At 40.5% G+C, this 13,695-nt stretch overlaps 1 protein-coding gene and 1 long non-coding RNA gene across 2 annotated transcripts; both read left to right on the forward strand.

Annotated features, from left to right (window-relative positions):
• The first annotated feature begins 1,927 nt into the window (after nt 1-1,927).
• Nucleotides 1,928-8,734, forward strand: atp6ap2 (ATPase H+ transporting accessory protein 2). The gene is made up of 9 exons (XM_030429201.1): nt 1,928-2,083; nt 3,813-3,943; nt 4,598-4,726; nt 4,857-4,952; nt 5,053-5,190; nt 5,580-5,633; nt 5,726-5,875; nt 5,970-6,089; nt 7,837-8,734. The coding sequence occupies exons 1-9, from the start codon at nt 2,008-2,010 to the stop codon at nt 8,029-8,031; spliced, it is 1,089 nt and encodes a 362-aa protein (XP_030285061.1). The 5' UTR covers nt 1,928-2,007; the 3' UTR covers nt 8,032-8,734.
• A 2,759-nt stretch (nt 8,735-11,493) lies between these two features.
• On the forward strand, nt 11,494-13,692 carry LOC115587489 (uncharacterized). Its single transcript, XR_003985061.1, has 3 exons — nt 11,494-11,679; nt 12,425-12,514; nt 12,997-13,692. It is a non-coding gene; the product is annotated as an uncharacterized LOC115587489 (long non-coding RNA).
• Nucleotides 13,693-13,695: the final 3 nt, after the last annotated feature.

Genomic DNA, 13,695 nt, shown 5'->3' on the forward strand with positions numbered 1-13,695 from the left:
AGTCAGGTGAAGTATCATAGTCCACAAAATATTTCTAGAGCAAAAAGGTGTTGCAGCATTCTCCTAAACAACAGAGGTAGATTGGCCCTTTTTTTTAAAAAAAAAAAGAAAAAACTGAAATATATAAAATACTACAGTGGCTGAAAAGCACTACAGCAGAGAAGAGCACATCAGTTTGAGAGGCTCTCTGAGCGGCTGTGTGTCAGCGTGACCGTCTGGCTGAGCTTCAGCCGAACGACGACTGTAGTACAGTGGAGCCACACAAGGCAAATAAACTCTAAACTGAACTAATTCCTGACTGCCCCATCTCTGCATAGTGGATGCAATGAGATCTGTGGGAGGCCAGGGTTTGGATTAGCCACAAGATGACAATAGAGATATAAGAGGGACATGACATAGCCAAAATAAACTCCTCCGGAGAAAGCGGCCTAAAATTATCATCAGGCGCCCGGATGATCTTAAGACTTATTTTTACACTAAAAAGATAACTGAGAATGAGTAACATGAAAGCTTGTTTTATTTAGCTGCAGAGTTCAGAGAGCTTTATGGAGTGAGGTCTGAGCTTTAGCGGCTGTCTCCAGACAGATTTCACATGTCCAGGTAAAGGTCATGGAGTGACAAGAGGCTGTCAGAGTGCTAATTGAGATGCTGAAAAAGGAGTTCAGCCTCACAAACCCTCGTTTCTCAGCACAAACACTGAAGCCAGAGAGTCATATCCTGAGGCAGAAGGTGCAGGGGGGGTCACACTCTCCCTCTCTACTGAACAGCTGGATGTAATTTTCAGAGATAAAGGCATGGCACTGAGCATGACCCGCTAATAACCAGCTATTAGCTGCGTTCTAAATGGACATCATCTAGGTGAGAAAAGATTTGCTGTAAAGTGTGTGAGATGCACATCGTACACACACTGCACAGTCATCACACATTCTACTGTGAAAGGCTTTCTCCTCTTAGGTGTCAGTAAAATGCACCAGAAAGGTAGAAAGTGGACTTAAGAAATATTGTTTGTATGCTGCATTGGGTTGTTGGAGGTTTTCTGTATTATTTAAGTACTTCAGAAATAGGTTTGGTGAATTCACTGATGTACTGTAATTGGATTATTACTTATGCATTCATGTAACAGCAGGTTATTTCTGCTTTAATTAGTTTAGGTCGATTGTTTGGTTCGGTTTCTTTAAATATTGAGATAATGCAAAAGTCACAACGCTTTATTTTGTACAACCAATAGTTAGAAAAATGTTTTTAAAATATTGGAATAATTAACACTTCAGGCATAAAATCATCACTTTTGAAGAGCTCGAACCTTTGAATTTTTGCAACATTTTCAAAGTAGTTGCCAATTAATTTTCTGTAAATTGACTAATTGTTTAACAAACCAACATTTTCTTCCGTACTTGTATGCACTGTTTTTTTTTTTTTTTTTTTATAAAACATTACAAAAGTATGTAAGTATGTATGCAACAATTAAAAAAAGAGTAAAACAACAAGTAACTGACCATTTTCACAAGAGCATTGTATACCTGAAAACAATTTCCCTCCATAAACAACACAATAAACATAACAATGGCGTACATTTGAAGTTCCTCAGGTGGCATTAATGAATAATTCCTTGATGGGATAATTTTGATATTGGTCCACAGACTTGCAACATATGGACAATAGATGGTTCTCCCTCAAATGTGTACTTAAGTACAGTATTTGAGTAAATGTACCGTTGCACCCCACCACCCGTTGTGGGAAAGTCTACCAAGACAACATTTTCAGTCATACAGGCAACTGTTTATGAACACTTTCTTGTTCAAAACAAAGCCCTTCCTCTAAAACTCCATTTGAGATGCTTCTTGACTACATGTTCACGGATTTATTATCTATCCATGGTGATTTTCAGGCACTGATGTATTTTAAGGGGATCATGTACGGTGCCCGTGTTGAGCCAGATCTCGTCCCAGCGTTCATTGCAGCGTTGTGACGTCAGGTCAGCTGATCTCTGCTCTACCAAGGAGAAAAATGTCGCTGACAAGCTGGCGAAAGATGGAGGCTGTCTTCTCCGCGGTGTGTGTCCTCTGCTTCGTTGTCACTAACGGTAAGACATGTACAACACTGGACAGTCATGATTCACCTACTGAGCTGTTATTTTCCAGTATTTAGTTATCCTGGTGGCGTCTCGTACCCACCGTATTTGCGAATGACTAGTCGCTAACCTAGCTAAGAACGTCGTTAGCATCGCCGTTTAGCTTCCTGATGAGATCCTATTTTATGTTTTGTACATAAATAAATGCCACTGTGTGAAATGAGATTGCTTTACTTGTTGTATTGGGTGGTTGGTCAGGCTTGGTGTACAAACAACAGGGTTAAAAACTGAACATTGTAACGTTAGCTTGTTGCTAACACTTGACGCATTAGCAAAGTGTAAACGCTAACGGCGAGCGTGAGAATGTGTAACTGTTAACGTTGGTGTTTCCTTGATGGAAATGCTCTCAGAGAGTTTATGGTCATATGAAATTGAAGGGAATGGACATGTGTTTGCTTCCTTGTGGCTTGTTGCTAATTCACACAGACCGTCGTGTCATGTGACAGGCTGTAAACGGGTTGTTAGTTCCTCTTCGACACTCATCGTCAGCCTTCTGTCACGAGTTTATGCCTCCATGAAGCTCTGCGACGTTCACGGGTTCACTCTGAGCCGTCAGGTCCAGACGGGCTGTTGAGAGAGCTGCTGTAACCTACAATGAACATATCAGTGAGAATTAATGATAACAACAGACTGATAGAAGTGACTTAATCTGCGGTCCTACTTTCCATCATTGCAAACCCCAGCAGCCTCATGGATGATGTGTCTGAGTTTCACTGATGAAGCTGGATTGTCTAAATGCTCATTTAAAACATCTGTAGTCATATACATTCGTTACACGTGTATGTGAATCATTTCTACTGCTACACAGTAACAGAGGAGATTTTGGACACTTCAGGGTAGGGCCCCACAATGAATCAGAATATAATCGCAGTTGCAGCATGGTCAAGTGCAATATCCCAATAACGCAAAGCTGCAAGTTTCTTTTGATAAGATAAAATGTGTGACAAATCACCATTATAATGAGGTACTGTAAGTGCTGCAGAGTTGTCCATGGCCTACAAATCATCTTCTCCTGACGTAAGAACACATGTTTGTTTGGTGCATTGCCCTAACAAATGTGACATCGCACGTTTTGTTTTTTTCAGTCAAAATAAAAATTATGATGCAAAAATGTTTACTCCCTCTAATCGTGACTCCTAATGCCATATCGTGCAGCCCAGCTTATGGGTCATTGTTGTATTGTGCCATCAGTGACAGGATGACATGCTGTGAAACTGGTTGCTCAGCCGGCAGAGCGTATGTCCCATATGGAGGCCGAGTCCTTAGCAGCTTCACTCCAACCTGTAATGTTTAGCTGACATGTTCGCCTGGTCTCTCCCACATTTCCTGTTAAACTCTCTCCTGTCATATGCTACAATGGTAAAAAGTCAAAAAAGAAAAATGCATAGTAAAAAGAAACTTGACAAGTAGATATTATCCACCTGTCAGCAAATAGGGAGTGATTTGAATCTTGGCTTAAATAGAACCAAAGCTAAATAAAAAAAAAAAATATACAGGGTAAACATATGTTAACTCAATGTTTACGTTGCTTGAACATACACATTTTGCTACACCAACATTATGAACACTAAAATGGTTGTCAAGGTTTTTGTCTTAGGTTGACTCATGCTTGCGTTCTCCTTGGAAGTATCTCTACTGTGACCTTTTACTGCTATTGACAGTCCTCTTCTTGTTCTCACAGGTGTACATGGAGACCGCTTAACAGTGCTGCAGGCTCCAGAGTTTGTTTCCTTCCAGAAAGGAGACTGGCCTGTTTCTGGAGAGACGATCCCTGACCTGGTGGCTTTGACCATGGGCTTCTCTGTTAAAGAGGTGCACAATGCTCCATGATTTTAACTGTGTTTTTTTTTTTTTGTATAAGTAGCGTAAAGTGGACTTCATAAATATTTTTATACTAACAATGTATCAAATGATGTCGAAATAATATAGCAATACGAAAGAGGTTGTAGTGATGAGCCAACAGACACTTTTCACCTGAAAGAGCACCTTGCTCAGGTTTACAGAGCTTTCTATTCAAATTGCTGTGTAGATTTCTGGCCCCTTCTGGTTTTGGTTCACTCTTACTGCTCTCATAATATTGGTTTCAGGTGCAGCAGGCAGATGATTTATGTTTAGTCAAAAAGCTGAGAAAAACACTGTGCGTTACCTGCTCAGCACCAAAAGACAGCAGACACTGTTAGAGCCTAGCTGGCAAACACAGCGCAGCATTTAGCAGCCAAGAGCCAGATATTTCCCTCAGGTGTTGGTATACTGAAAAGCAAAGCCAAAAGAGAGTGAATAGTGGACTTGCATTAACCAGATAGTCAGACTGTTACTGCTTTGATATCTAAATAGTCAACTGTTTGCTTGCCATATCAACTTGAAAGGTGCTTTTAATGTGGTGTCAGCACAAAAAATAGGTTATTGCAAGTTTAAGCTTATGATTATGCTAGCCTAGCCTTTTAAAACATGTGTTCATTTGTACAGGATCTGTCCTGGCCAGGCCTTAAAGCTGGTCCACTGTTCCAGCGTCCCCGAGCTAACGTACTGGTGGTGGTGAGAGGGGTTGATAGCCTCGCCCTGCCTCAGAGTGTGGCCTCCTATCCCCTGGAGAATGTGAGTCAGACTGGACTGTTGCATTATGGTGATGTTTTGTACATCAAAACTGACACCTTGGTGTAAAAATTACATAAGTCTAAATTGTTATTTGGCTGCGTTAATCAGTGGGTCATCTTCTTCCTTGCAGCCGGTGCCTTTCACCATGGATAGTGTTGCGGAGACAGTCCACTCTCTGTTTGCAGAGGACACCCCCGTAGTGCTGCAGCTGGCCCCCAGTGAGGAGGTAATGACATTACACTGAGACTGAAGAGTGCATACCGACAATCTGTGACTTCACTCTTAAGGAGCTCATTTGACATTATTCTATCTTCTCTTTTTCTCAGAGGTTGTACATGCTGGGCAAGGCAAATGCTGTGTTCGAGGACCTACCAGTCACCCTACAGCAGATCCGTGCCCGTCTGTCCCAGGACGGCTCCGTGCTGGCTTCGCTGCCACTCAACTCCCTCAGCAGAAATGCAGAGGTCAGTTTCAAACACGCACCCAGCCACACAATGCCGTACCGGCTTTTTGGAGAATGAAATGATGGCGTGGCCTCACTACCAGCAGACAGCTAGTCAACATTACATGATGGCTTATTTTAGCTAGAACATCAGACTTTTTCTGATCACTGTTACTATATTTCCAAACTGGGGTGTTGAAATGTATATGTAATGCACATATTCTAATGAAATTAGTTCACAGTTTGTATAGCACAGTATGGTATTGTTATGTATACTTAAAAAATATATTACCAGGATCCTTGGGAGTTCTGCAAATGAAGTGAGGTCAACTTTAGTCCTTGAAATGTATCAATGGCCTACAGGAAGAAGATTTTTCCTTTCTTACCTCTCTCCTGTTTTTCCATTTCTAGGCTGATTTGCTCTTTCTGTCTGAGGTCCAAGTGCTGCATGATATCACAGCTCTGGTAAGTAATTCAGGTGTGCTGAAACTCTTCTGAAAATGAGGACAGCCCTTGCATTGTGGCTCAGATGTCTTTGTCTTATGCTCCTCTTGTAGCTGCAGAGACACAGACACTTGGCGAAGGACCACTCTCCTGACCTCTACTCCTTGGAGTTGTCTGGCCTGGAGGAGCTCAGCAGGCTCTATGGCCAAGACTCTCCTCAGTACCGCGATGCCACCGCCATTCTTGCCTCTGTTCTGCAGAAAGTAAGGAAGGGGTCTTAATAAGCCTTTTTAACAGAATCTCCTCAGTTTTTAATGTAACTTCTGTATTCATTAATACTTGTCTTTTTCTTTATAGTTTGGAGAGGATGTGTATGCTCTCTATGGCAACAATGCTGTTGTGGAGGTCGTAACCGTTAAGAGCTTTGAGGCTCCGTTGACCAGGAAGTCCCGTTCCATCCTGGAATCCAAACAGATTGTAAGTCTGAAGCAGAACCTTTTGTGAACTGTTAGCAGCACCAACCAGTTTAATGGTGAATCAAGTGTGCAGACAGAAAAAATAACGCTTATCTGACAATACCATCATTTTTAAAGCATTATAAGTAAGTTGGATAAATATTAAAAACACCTCTTAGTATGCCATATTAGCCTAATGTGATACATGGACAGGACCTCTGGCTACAGGAAAATGTGATGGCAGGACGGTTGTGTCATCTGTAGGCTGCATTGATGAAATAATTTAGATGCAGCTCTTATTATTAGTAAAGGATGAGCCACACAGCTTGAAATTAAGATGGTCTTCAATCCTGCCGCTCTCAGACAGCGGTGATTGTTTAGGTGTGTTTACAGAGTAATGACAACATGTGGAGGTGTGAGCCGAATGCAGAAAACACATCTACAGCATAGCCTCCTATGGCTGTGAATATAAACCTGGAGACCAGAGGAACTGTGATTGGCCAGCTTGACCTGCTTGTGTTTTCAGGCAGTTTGTAAACTGAGATTGTCAGAGAAAACATTACCTTACTTTTTCTGTACCAAACATCTAGCAAAGGCTTATCTCTTTCAAATTTCTGCTCACCTAACTGCTGCTCTGTATCAAACTGCAAGACTGTAAATAAATGGCTGTAGATCTGTTTCACAGCAGGTTTTTGGCATGTCAAAGCAGGAAGCTCAGGTGTAAGAATGAATGCATTCCATTTTGGTGTGCTATCTTTAATAGCTTTTGTTATTGTACATGCTGGCTCACTGTCTTGGCTCACCCGTAAACTTAATGACATTTTTTCTGCTGAGACGAGTCAAAAAGTTCTTTCGAAAACGTCCATCGCACAGCAATAGTCTCCTTCTCAGTAATGACACATGGCGAGGTGAGGTGGATGTCCAGTTCTAAAATGTGCATACTGTATCACACGTAGTTAAATTTTCGATTCCAACATTTTTTCAGCACCGACAGCTGTCATAGTTTGACGACTGAGTCAACAGATCATTGGTTTCATGCCCTGAAAAACATTACATTTTCACATTCTTTAATAAGATTGGCTACAATGTATTAATTCTAATATAACCACCTCTTTTTTGCAGTGTACCACAATAAGACCATATGTCAAAGTGTTTTTAAATGATTTATTTAACAATACTTCACTATTCATTTGGGAACAAACTGTGAAACACAACAACTAAGAGTCACTAAATGCAGAAGAACAAAAACAACTTGTCTCCTCACCTGCAAAACCAACACCTGTTGTTTTTCTTCTGACATGCACAAGTGGGTGGCGTAAACACAATTACTGTCAGAAAGTACAATACGGCCTGATCATGAATAATATAAGTGTAGTGTTGTGATGGTGATAATCGCAGGCAATCAGGCAAAAATGGACTCCGTACTAAAAATCTAAACAAACTTCTATGTTAGTATTTATAGTAAGCCCTTGTGTGAAGTATAAGCCGGCTCCCGTCCATGGTTCTTGGTTTTTACGACTTTTCGAATTACTTTTATGGTCTGGAAGCAAAGAATGCGTTGATCGTCCATTCAATAAAATGGGTAAGGGGAATATGGTTCGGGGGCCATTCACAGACTGTCCTAACAGTCCTGTTAATGGATCTTAACGGATGTTGCCCTCCTCATTTGACACTCAATGCATGCAGAGTGAAGGAGGTAAAGAGGTTCAGGGTCTGGCATTGGGAATTATTCTGGTGGCACTGTTAAACATTTCTTGTCTTTTTTGCAGAGTAACCCTGGCAGCCCTTACAACCTGGCCTACAAGTACAACTTCCACTATGCTGTGGTCTTCAACATCGTGCTGTGGCTGATGATCACTCTGGCCCTCGCTGTCATCGCCATCTCTTACAACCTGTGGAACATGGACCCAGGATATGACAGCATTATCTACAGGATGACCAATCAGAAGATCAGGATGGACTAAGTCCTGACCATCAGCACTCCTGCTGTCCTCTTAGATCCCTCTAGTGAATGTTTGTGTTGTGTGTGTGTGTGTGTGTGTGTGAGGTCTTGTGACAAAACTGAGAGCTTGATGGGAGGAAGAAAAATATTGAATCACCTCTTTGTTTACAACACTGGCAAGATAACGGACAAACAATGTCAACATTAAAGTAGTGATTTTTAAAGGTTCCTGCCTACATGAAGCAGTTTAATATCATCCTCCACCGCCTGTATACACTGAACAAATTTGGACTTCCTCCCTTCAACCTCACATCATTCCTTACTTTAACTCCTCACTAACTGTGTTTCATTTGTTTCCCTGGTGATTGCAATTGTATTTTTTATTGTAAAGAAAACTATTGTAATGTTATGAAAGAATGAGATTTGTCTGGTTTCTGTGTAAAGTTGTGCTTGTCTTGCTGTGTGAAACTGTTTTAAGTTAAATTAAATCTATGTGTATATATTGAATATACAAATGCAACTGTTGAAACTGCTGTACTCTCATTGTGAAAAAGATGTGTGCAGTGTTTATTCCAGGTTGGTTTCACCCTGCTTCAATTCCGTATGGTAAATGCTTATTGGATTAAATTAATACTTGATCATGATGTTGGTTGTTAGGATTGAGCGAGGATAAATGAAGCTCTGTACATTGCAATAAAATGCCTGAAAATAAATTATTACATGGATCCCCCTGGTGTGTTTACTGAAGTCTCCAACATAGGCAGTGTATCCATAGACTGCCCCGTACATAAACAGTAGTCAATCATTTCAGAGCATGTGCTTTAAATTTAGAAAAATCCCATTTTGACTGTTTCAAAATAAAGCTGAATGTATTCCGCCTCATCTGGAAAGTGATTGACAGAGAAAGCTGAAGGGGATTCAGGGGTAATGCTTTTTTTTAAGGGTCCTAGATTTTTCTATAATTTTGAAAAAGCAACTGATAAGTGACTAAATTCTTAGAGCTTTATGTGAAGAACTGTAATTTGGTTAAATTTTTTTTTTTAATTCTCAGTGTTTAATGATGCCTCTAATGACCTACAAAGGCAAATAAGACCATGATCAAGCTGTTGTCAGAGGAAAATAAGGCCCTCGACAATCTCAGTCTAACTCATCAAATACAGGATAGTTTGCCACAAAATTTGGGAAATATATTAATTTCCCTCAGTAGATAAATCTTCCGGAATTTGGCAATCCCTTGACTTTTCTTTTAATGCCACCAACACGCCCAATTGCTGCCTTTTTACGGCCCAAACAGACTGGCTTGCACGGCTGCAGAACTCCGAGCAGTTTCCTCCCTCAGTTGTGCGGGGACCCAGAGACGCCCTCTGCTCTGCCATCAATGAAATAAAGTCATTCAATGATGAAAATTAAGTGCTGAAGATGCAGATTGGCCAGCTGAAAAAATGCCAGCTGGAGGCGAGCCAGCTCCAGGAGGATCTGAAAGAAAAATAGGAAGTTCTCCAGAGGGCCAGAAAGGCTGCCCGCGTGGAGACCCTGGACATCAGAGCGGTGGAGGAGCAGGTGTGATGCTCTGGAGGAGAGCCTCATCTCCAACGGCAACCAGCTGCAGGTACCGTGCCTCAGATCATCGCTTTACTTCAATTATCACCTGCTGAATTCTAACAGCTTGTGTAGGACTGGTTTGGTATCAGCTTGTAAAGTAACAAATGTACAGTTCTCTCTTTTTGTCAAGAACTCACCTTGAATACAAAGGTCCAGGAGGAGGAGAGGAAGATGAGTGAGGAGAAAGAAATGAATGATAAATAGAGGAAAAGTCAAAGAAAAAGAAAGAGGACGGAAAACCGGGGTGCATGCTGAAATCCACAGTACAGAGGAGGAACCTGTCACTGGCTGGACTCAGGAAAGACATCAGCATCCTTTCCCCTGAAACCCCAACCGGCCTCCTACCGCATACCTACCTCACCCACTCCTGTCTTCCCCTTCCTTACCCTGTACTCTCAACCCTCCTAACCAAACCCCTGAACCCCACCTTACCCATTCTGTAATTCAAACCCTCTACCCCTCACCCAGTCCATCCCATATATAAATATATATAATTTATCATAATAATAACATAATTTAAATACCAATAAACAGCAGTTGAACTGATTACATCTGTTTCCAGTTCTTTCATTCCTTTGCTTTCTCTGACGTGATCCTGTTCTTAAGGGTTTTTAAATACTTAACTATCTCTATCTGTTTATTCACACTCATGCACATTCACACACACACACACACACACACACACACACACACACACACACACACACACACACACACACACACACACACACACACACACTCTGTAACAGCCAATCTCAAGGCCAGCAGTCCCTCTCCCATATGGAGCTCTTTGTAATTGGGTCTCCAGAATGTGTCTGTGTAGCTGCTTGTGAAGAGAACGGCGGTCTAATTGGCTGCTGTGATGTGGAGCGTTAGATAAAAGGATTGGGGTGAGTATGGGCCACTGAACTTTAAGTTGATAGGTAACCCTGACCCAAAATAAAGTCTTGAACACGGATTTCATACCATGCTGAAAACTAAATGACTTTCACAGTAATATGAATAACTACAGTAATGACTGAAGATGTACAACATTTACTTTGGATACTAGCCACATGGTAAGAGCCTGGCTCTAAACATGGTTGTGCTGTCCACTTTGTTCTCCAGAGATGTATCCAATATTAGTTATTGTTGGATTTGGATGACTTGATTTGTGAAATTTCACGTTTACTGTCAACATCCTATGTTCTTTGTTGAAATCAGTGTGTTCAAACAGCTGATAGTTAAAAGTACACTTTGTATCTGCATCTAACAATGTGAAATGACAATTAATGCTGGGTTGAATATGAACCCTGGGTTAGTTGGGTTAGTAATATGTGTTGTTAAATATGATATTGGTATGTCATTATAGTATTATTTTTTAATTTTGTTATCACATTAACATTGGTATATATATATTATATCATTCACAGGAGACATTTTTTTCAGAATGAATAGTCCGCTTCTTATGTAGTATTTCTTTTATATTCTACTTGATCTATTTATTCAAGTAGATTTTTCATGTTGCTCTATTTCATTTTTCTTCTCTCAATTCCCACATACTGCTGCTACTTTTTATATTGCTTGCACACTGTCCCTTTGGCAGCTGTGCCAAATTACATTTCTCTTAAGAGGAATCAATACAGACAAGTCTTATTTTAATCTTAATGTATTTTCAATGTAACAAAAAAAAAATGTTTCAACACGCACTTACATTCGCTTTTTACCTGTATGTTTCGATAATAGAGGGAAAAACTCATCAAACTAAAATAAGGTTTCTGACCAGCTTACATTGTGAGCCGATCGCTGTAGTATGATTGGTCAACTCAATCCTCTTTTCTGTGGATTTCTCCCGTGCATCACATTATGACATTGCTCTTTGCGTAACGACTCAGCCAATCAGAATGCAGATGGGAGCTGTAAGTCCCGCCCTGGTGTCATCCCCCGGATGTACCGTCCAGTTTGCTTTTGTAACAGCTCGTTTATTAATATTGGAGGGCGAAGAAAGCAGCATTTACCTGCAACCGACGAGCGAATCGCTCCAATAGACAAAGAGAGGAAACAACCATGGTCTGACTGCTTATAAAAGGTATGTTTGTTTATCTGTTATCTTTTTTTGTACATTGCAACTGTAGCTGACCACGCCCACGCTGAAGAGAGACATTATTGTCTATCTATCTATCTATCTATCTATCTATCTATCTATCTATCTATCTATCTATCTATCTATCTATCTATCAGATTATGAAAAATACATTACGATGTGTAGACTATGGTTATCACTAGGCTACCCATCAACTGGCTAGCTACAATACTACAGTATAGATACATACGTAGATAGATACAATAGCTACAGAAGCCATAATCAGTGCGTAACAACTGTTACATGCATTAATGCATCAATAATGATCAATCAATTAGTGCAATCTTATTATGAAATTGTCCGTTCTGTATATTAACTACTTTCATATTACTCCATATTTTAGGGTAAATTTGGATGTTAATGCGCTTGTACTTTTACTACAGATGGAGTTTGAATCATGACTATTTCAACACAGTGGTAATGCTACTATAACTCAAGCATATGATCCGTTTCTTCCATCTTTGAACGCACCGTATGTGAAGACACATCATTTTAAAACAATGTTTATAATGATTTATAGACTTTAAGTGCATTTTTCCAATGTATTCAAACCATCTATCTTTGGGTCAAAAACATTTATGATATTTATGAAAATACTATGCAAAACATCTTATTATGTCTCTAAAGCTTCAGTGCTGTTTTTCCTGCTTTTTCTCATTATATCACCTAACTTGTTTGTTTCACATTCCAGCGACCATCTACGTGGTGAGGAAGATCCGGGCTTCCATTGCTGAGGGAGAGCAACTGGAAAAGCCCATCATAACACCATGTAGTGCTATTGGTAAGATCATGAAAACAACCAATGTGACAACTTCTGCAGAGCACACAGCAATGACTCAGAATTCAAGGACTTGCAAAATAAGAATGAACCCTAAATGGAGACTCTGAAGAACACATTGCTTTTTACTTAAACTGTATGATCCCTGCAGGTATTTTAGCTTTTGCAGGATGGTCAGCTGACTGGTTCGTCTTCAGAGAACAGCAGGCTTTTATTAAACTGTGCCCCATGTTACTTAATGCAAGTGTTTGATGAATCTCTCTTTTCTTTCATATGATCAAAATCTGACTTTTCTTGATAAATTAAACCTTTTTGCACAGTAACCTGCTCAGACATTGTCCCTAATTTATCTCACCATTATGTCATGCTGCATGCCCATGAGATTAGTGGTATTAGAGGTAGGGAAAGAGTGTGCATGTAGGCTTATGGAAGAGCATTATAATGCACATGTCTGTGACTCACATGGTTGTTCCTTTTCTGCTTAGCTGAAATGAGAGCGGGACATGAGTCAAGAGGAAACGCCCCGGTGGCGGCACTGATCTCCGGACCGGATGATGGTGTTAGTGGAGCAGCGGGCTCGGGGACGTCCTCAGAGAGAGCTGCGCAGAAATGTGGCTCCTCCTGACGTTAAAGATCACGCTGGACACTGGACTGTTGACACCTTAAGGGGAAAACATAATTTGACATCTCTGTACTTTAGCATTAAGGGTACAATAAAACACTTTGATGATTCCATGTATATACAGAATACATACAATGGTCAGCTTTCATTTTTTCAATAAGCAAAAACTGTACATTCATGGACAATACAAAGAACAACACTCCACTGCTGTCCAGTGTCCATGCTGAAGTCAGTGATAAAAGTCCAGCTCCCAATGATGCACATTGAGGCCTTTTTCACAGCAGATGTTTTGACTTACCAAAGGACAAATGCGGTAGAGCTAATTAATGATGACTCTCTCCCATTGAGAGTTACACACAATATTACAGGTACCTGGATGTAATGGAGACATTCATGTTATTATATGCATTTGGTTAGTCAACATTACATTTTCTGTGAAAAGGGCCTGTATTTATGTACTGCAGTGTTTGAAGGCCAACTCACCAACCTCTGTCCAGGGGCTGAGCAGGCCTGATGTTTCTGCTGCTGAATAAATAAATTAAAAGAAAAAAAAGCTCAACAA

The sequence above is a fragment of the Sparus aurata genome, chromosome 9 (assembly GCF_900880675.1).
Source record: "Sparus aurata chromosome 9, fSpaAur1.1, whole genome shotgun sequence".
NCBI classification, from domain to species: Eukaryota; Metazoa; Chordata; class Actinopteri; order Spariformes; family Sparidae; genus Sparus; species Sparus aurata.

Excerpts from the sequence above, each read along its gene's own strand:
- atp6ap2 (XM_030429201.1), top strand. The coding sequence starts at position 2,008 with ATGTCGCTGACAAGCTGGCGAAAGATGGAGGCTGTCTTCTCCGCGGTG. Across the intron at positions 2,084-3,812 it reads CTGCTTCGTTGTCACTAACG|GTGTACATGGAGACCGCTTA; the intron begins GTAAGACATGTA and ends TTGTTCTCACAG. Across the intron at positions 4,953-5,052 it reads AGCTGGCCCCCAGTGAGGAG|AGGTTGTACATGCTGGGCAA; the intron begins GTAATGACATTA and ends TCTTTTTCTCAG.